We start from the raw sequence: 6,683 nt of genomic DNA, 5'->3' as shown, positions 1-6,683 counted from the left end.
CAGATTGTTTTTCTTGTTAAAAAGGCCAGCGGTAAACGCAGCGTCAATACACAAAGAGTAACCAGAACATCATCAGATCTTCTACATCTTGTTCTTGAAGCCAGCATCGGGCTTTGGCTTGTTTGTTGAAGCATTAGTAGGAGAGAAAAGCAGGGAGAAATCATTAGAGAGGAATCCCAGGCATATGGCTGGCTTTTGTCGGCTCCCCTCCCCCTCCCTTCCTTCCCCTCCTGTCGTCCGCTCCGCAGCAGCAGCAGGACAGAGGTAGTTCAGTTTTTGAAGCCGTGGCATGAATGATCTCATCTGAACCTGATCTCCGCTTTCTCTGCTGTCGATCCTATGACCGAGACGGGAATTAAATTAACACAAACACGAGGTGAGTACGGCTACTGAAGCACCCGACGATAGTGTTTTTAACCAGCCACCCGGGTGACCGTGTGTTGTTTTTGGGGAACTTAACAGCCCCGCCGTGGCGAAAACTCTTGTTTTTGGCTAGAAAGGAGGAAGGACCGCGGACTGTGGGTGGGTGGGCGCTTTTAGCTAATTAGCTTTACGTTCGCTAGCATTCGTTTTATGTAAGAGGAAGTTTCCAAACGAATGCCGAGGGTTTTGTGCCTCCTTGGAGGCATTTTTTTTTTCACGGAACATTTTATGCTAGCTAGCGGCAACCCAGAAGTGTAAATTCCGTCTGTAGCATAGCCGGCCGGCTAACTGTTAGCTACTAGCGCAAAATGGCCTCATTGTCGCTCGGTAGCTCTGATGCTGAAAAGACAAAAGCATGCGGTAGTCACGGCCAGAAGCTCTCCGTCGCTTTTTACAGCTATTCTAGCGGTTTTAATTTGGCGACTGGCAGTGGTAGCACTATGTATTTGAGGGGGAAGTGGGAAAAATGTAAGCAGTGCTTTTTAAAAATGTGTTTATTCATTTAGTACGGCAGGCTGTGAAAGTGGTGGGGGATGGGCCATGCTAAGAACCATTGACGTAAAACGGGGCTGAATTTTGTTTGGCTTCTGCTTCCTAGCAAAGTAGAAAACACTTAGTTTAGTGAATGTATTTAAACTGTTTTAAATCCAGTTTAGTGACACTGTCTGTCTGACGTAAATACAACTGTAATGTCAGCATCAGAATAAAGTACTGATTTACACGAGGTGATTGTCTCCCCCCCCCCGCACTTATTTCCTGATATGTGAGAAGTTTTTGAACACCACATATGTCAGCATTTTTGTGAAATCGTGTTAAAAATTGTGCGACTAAGTTTAATACATCAACATTAATGTGCAGGTGTAAATAAATACTATTTAACTGAGTATGAGCTCGATATCAGTCATTAAAATTAAGCGTCTGTAGCAGATCACTTTGGGTTTTAAAATCAATACATTCTTATTGGTAAAGTAAGTAAATCTTTTTAAAAAATGTTCACTTGCAGATCGAGATGTTATTATCAGGAGTTTGGTTGTTATTTAGTGCTCATGTTAGGTTATCTGTCAATATTATCTTGATTGAAAGTGTTTTAAGTGGTTAAAATGTAAGAACATTTAGGGAATTGATTGTATGAGATTGTAGTTGTTTACATGTCCCACAGTGGAAAAACACAACGCACTGTGTATGTTGCCTGCTACAGATGACTGATCAGACTGGTTAGGACATAAATCGCTTTCAGTCTTATTTTATATATGACCTATATATGAATGGCTGTTTTTCTTATTGTTTTCAGGAATGTAATTCTAATTTCAGAGTAGAATCCTTAAGCTTTAAAAATGCTAAACTATAGGGTGTTCGAAAACAATTATCAGTATAAATGTTAAAAAAAAAAAAGTTGTCATGTCCAAAACTGTTTTCTCTTCTGTGTGCAGTGATCCGTCTCTCAGGTTGTAGTTCTTCCTGTTTCTATTTAATGTCTTTTTTTTTCCTTTTATTTTTTTTTCTTTAAGGAGGTAGTTCTCTCTAGTGTCTCTTATTTAACAGGGGCCAGTATTATTGCACCACATAAGAAGACAACATACGTCCGTAATCGTTTTCTCACCCTTTTCATTTTAGATCTCCGGGTATCTTCATAAATTACCTTTTCCCCCCTTTATTCTGTCCACTGTCAGGAAATGTTATTCTATGATTACGAGGACTCAAAGACCTCCAGGCTCCCAAGCCTTTAATTGTACTTACGAGCCACTTCTCTTTATTTTTTCCTTTTGGCATGGATTGTAACTTTTTGAAAATGTGGTGATCTGATTGATCAGCAATTTAGATGTATACTTTTCTATTAAATGTGAACTCACAAGGTTGTTGTTTTACTAGTTTTTGTCAGTATGCTATTGCACAACACCCCTGACTACACACTGTGTCAATGTTAAAATATGTAATTTGCACAGATTATGGGCCTTAGTTTGGCCTGGCATCCTAAAATAAAAATGATAATTTGGTGTAGAGATGATTTATGACAGTAACAGCAGTGTCTTGGGCATGGTAGTTTCTTTTTGATTCCTAGTTCCTGAAAAACAGGAAATTTCTGTAAAGTGATCCAACCCTCTCTGTGAATTGTGCCCTGTGAATCCTAACGCTAAACATGAATCAGTGTTGTTTTTCATTGTACTGATTTTTAAAATTTTGTGTTTTCTTTTTTTCCCTTTTAAAAAAAAAATGTATATCACAAATAGAAATTTGAAGCAACTGGAATCATTGACCCAAATGCCCTGCCCACAGGTTTAACACAGAGGAGACAGCCGGACACTGCGCATACTGTTTTTCTGTCTGATGGAAAATTAAATGCCACAGGCTGCTGTTTGGAGCTCAGTCTCCTATTCACTTGCATCCCATTTATTTTTGGGAGTCAGAGGGGCCTTTAACATTAGCGGGAGTATTGTTTTGTTCCTGTAAGACATGTGTGTGTTGAAGTGGTATTTAATGAGGAAGTTGACTGTGCTTTTCTTCCCCTCCTCAGTGAAGAGAAAGTGAAAATCTTGTTCTGCTAGTTTTTGAAGCGTCGCGTGCGTAGACCTGGAAACCTGATATCCCTTGTAAATATTAGTGGCTCATGGTGGTACATTGTACTGTGAATTGTAAATGCTGTTACTTTCCATATCCTTGTCACTTTTACCCCCTTGAAAGCACCCTTATTGATTAGGATATCTTTTTGATTTTCTTGATCACAGGTGGCAGTGGGGGAAAGAAAATAAATGCACTAATTAACTTGAGTGCTGTTTTTGTTTTCTGACAGAGGTCTCTGTAGTCTGTGCTTACTTTGATGCAGTGTCCGCATTTAGTCGGTAACCATGCTATTTTCGGTGGCTCAGTGGTCTGTTAAAAGTGTGGTTGTTCCGCCCAGCAGGAGTCTTGCCTCAGACTGGCCTAAAATGGGCAGAAATGGTGCTGAACAAAAGCTGCTTGTCGCTCGTACAAAAGTACTTGAAGCGTTGCAGCCGGGACCAAGCTGCATTGCTATTGCCTGTGCCTCTCAACAGGAAAGGTATAGCAAACTTTAAGAAAAAAACTACAACAATTATTTGTTTACTGTAGAGTAAGCCTGTAGTTTATTTGTAAAGTCACAGCTGCAGTTCAGCAGATTGTAGCCCTAGCTCCCTCATGTCCACACAAATGTTACACCACATAGCCTCATGACATCACACATTTACATAATTAATTACATGGCACTTAATCTTTTTAACTATTTTAGCTAGTGACATTGACAGCAGTACACATTTTGTGTTTGTCTGTGTGGCACATTTCTTAATATTTAAGCAAGTGGTGCCATTGTGTTTCTCACTGATTTTTTTTCTTTTTTGTCTCCTCGCCTTCACAAAAGAGAGACAACATGTTCCCGAAGGGCACCAAGCGCAAGTTCTCAGACTCTGGGGAGGAGGCCGTCTCCAGTGGCGACCAGGGCCCCGCAGCTCCTTCGGCGGCAGCTCGGATGCTGTCTTCGTCGTACAGTCTGCAGCGGCAGTCGCTGCTTGACATGTCGCTCATCAAGCTGCAACTTTGTCACATGCTGGTAGAGCCAAACCTTTGCCGTTCAGTTCTAATTGCTAACACAGTGCGGCAGATCCAGGAGGAAATGACCCAGGATGGCACCTGGCAGATAATGACGCAGGCCCTCGCAGCCGCCCAGTGTCCCACCGACCGCCTGGTGGCCACTGAAGTGCTGTGCCGACAGACTGATCCAGCAGCCCAGGCAGGGCAGAGCCCAAAGCCTTACGCAGTGGTCGGTGTGGAGGAAGGCTACCACTCTGAAGAGGTGGTCATGGAGGGAGATGTGGAGACGGATGTCACCATGTCTACTTTGTCACCCGTCTCCCCTCAGCTGTCCTCGGCTTCTTACCTCGCAGGTCCCTTTGGCATGGGGCCCTGCTGGGAGGAGGAAGAGGAAGACGGTGAGTGCGAGGAGGAAGAAGAGGAGGAGGACAGCGAGGAGTGCGTATCAGAGGGAGAGGAGGGAGACGGGGACCACCTAAGTGCAGACTCCAGGACAGGGGAGCAGGTTTTTGGGACTTTTGAGATCAAGCACCCAGCGCCGCCCCCTGACCCTGCGCTCGAGGAACTGTTTTCAGACGTGGACCCGTCTTACTATGACCTCGATACGGTGCTGACAGGCATGCAGAGCGCCCCGAAAATGGGGCCTTACGATCTGCTCGATAGCCTGTCCTCTCATGGGCCCACGGCCCTGAGCTCCAGCTCAAGCTGCAGGTCAGACCTGAACGAACTGGACCACATCATGGAGATCATAGTGGGATCCTGAAACTCTGAACATTCCTCTGGTCTGTACTGATGCCACAGACTCTTTCCAGACTATGCACAGTACACGTGTGTGTTCTGTATGTGGTATTGTTACACATAGAGATTGTTGGATGTTTTGGATCAAGATGGGAAATTAACAGCAAGCCAAGTAGATTTGAGGATGGGGGTATTAGAGATGTAGTTAGTCTCCTGTAACAGCCACTTGGGCAGGTTAACATCTGCTGTTGTGACTTTTTGTATAAAAAATAAAATGTAATTGGCAGTTACAATTGTGATGGTAAAATTAACAAATCTGGGGATTTAAAAGCTATGCTGGTGAGTTGGCAAAGCAGTTAGTTTCCCACTTTGGTTCTGAAATCCAAAACTCAACAATATCTGTGAGAAGGCAAAGATAATTACCTTATAACTACCATGATGCATTCTTATTTAGGTGTTTATGTCCGTCATTCACTCTGTCATGCTAGCTCCTTCTGGCCGTATTCTCTGCCATTTCATCAGTTCTATTTATTGTTACATGGACTGAGAAACAATTCCTCACACTACATGCATCAAAAACCAGAACAAATTGTAAATCCAAATCTATAAATCAATGCATATTTTCCTAGAGATTTGAGCAATTATGAATGGAATTTATGTATATGTACGTATGTGTATATAGAAATATATTTTTTGCATTATACAGCTGGGGGATTTTGCAGGCATCATTTGATATTATTATTTTTCCCTCCCAAGCGGTTTTTAAGATTTTAATAGCCAGTCTCAAGACGGTGTCTTCCCATGGTTTGGTATAGTCGACTGTAACAGGTGTCAGGACTGGCATCGTCTCACTTTATAGGCGCTGTTCTTTCATTTTCTTAAAAGCTTTACGCAGAGCAGGAAAATTGCTGCCAGTCAACAAACAAGGAGCAAGAGTTGTCATTTCTGGTAAGTTTACAGTAGCCAGGAGACAAATGAAGTAATTTTCCTGCTCTGCTGTCATTATGGATCCAATATCAGTAATAAGCAGCTTTTTCCTCACGCATTTTGGAGAAACCCCGGGGTGATAACTGCATCGAGAAGCCATATTTCTTTCTCTCATTTGTTATTCCAAGTGAAGAATTCTGTGTGTTTAACCCATCTAATTTATTGTTGTTTTATTTATTGTATTTATTTTATCAAGGTACAGACATGCCATGTTGACCTATCAATTCAACCATGAGGCCCGATGAAATTGTATTTATCCAAATTGTGCCCTTCGTTTCCAATGCAGTACCTATTTATTCCTAAGTTTTCTTTTTAAGGACTATTAGTAATAACAACAACCGGGTTACTATTCAAATTACTATGCAGCTCTGTCATATGTGTTTCAAAATGACTGTATACAAATCAAATGTCCTTTAATTCCTTTATGCAAACAGTTGCCTTTCTCCTAAATATGTGGAAAATCAAATGCATTCTTCAAAATTGTTCCTTATTGTGATGAAGAGATTAACTCAGGCAAATAAAATGTATTGACTAAAATACAGTATTACGACACGCTTAATACCTTACCACAACACTCCTGAAGGATGTCACTCTGGTCTGAATGGGAGCTAGAACTTCAAAGACTAATTATCGTTGTAAAATGTATGCATTTTTTTATATTAAGACAAAAACATTGTAGCATCTTTGTAAATATTTTTTATAATAAAAGGTGCAACTATTGATTGTGTGTGCTTGTTTCCCTTATTTTACAACAGGACATGTTACTGTTTAACTCTTTAAAGCCGGTCGGAGCGGGCACGCTCCGTTTTGCGTAACTATTTTTAAATCCCCGTAGAACCGGAACCGCGTAAGCTAGCGCAATAATTTGTTTTGCATATGAAACCGGAGGAGTTGTACTTACATCTTATGCCATCAGCTTGTCCTAGGTCACGATTTCCTTCCACATATAGCTTTGCAAAAATTGCATAAAAAGCGCTTGCAGGAACAAAAAC

The 6,683-nt window shown here is 41.6% G+C and overlaps 1 protein-coding gene across 2 annotated transcripts; it reads left to right on the top strand.

Annotated features, from left to right (window-relative positions):
- The first annotated feature begins 216 nt into the window (after positions 1–216).
- Positions 217–6,411, top strand: cdca4 (cell division cycle associated 4). Of its 2 annotated transcripts, XM_085391553.1 has the most exons (3): positions 231–376; positions 3,323–3,460; positions 3,797–6,411. In XM_085391553.1, the coding sequence occupies exon 3, from the start codon at positions 3,806–3,808 to the stop codon at positions 4,727–4,729; it is 924 nt and encodes a 307-aa protein (XP_085247679.1). In that variant the 5' UTR covers positions 231–376; positions 3,323–3,460; positions 3,797–3,805; the 3' UTR covers positions 4,730–6,411. The 2 variants fall into 2 exon arrangements, with proteins under 2 accessions (XP_085247678.1, XP_085247679.1); XM_085391552.1 differs by lacking the exon at positions 3,323–3,460 and having other exon boundaries at positions 217–376.
- Positions 6,412–6,683: the final 272 nt, after the last annotated feature.

This window comes from Rhamphochromis longiceps, linkage group LG19 (assembly GCF_057381845.1).
Source record: "Rhamphochromis longiceps isolate RC_006_pf linkage group LG19, R_longiceps_female_GT1.1, whole genome shotgun sequence".
In the NCBI taxonomy this organism is placed as follows: Eukaryota; Metazoa; Chordata; class Actinopteri; order Cichliformes; family Cichlidae; genus Rhamphochromis; species Rhamphochromis longiceps.
The sequence above is the reverse complement of the archived record's forward strand: the minus strand, read 5'-3'. Positions and strand labels throughout refer to the sequence as shown.

Bases quoted from the DNA above. Each gene is read 5' to 3' on its own strand.
- cdca4 (XM_085391552.1), top strand. From the start codon at position 3,806: ATGTTCCCGAAGGGCACCAAGCGCAAGTTCTCAGACTCTGGGGAGGAG.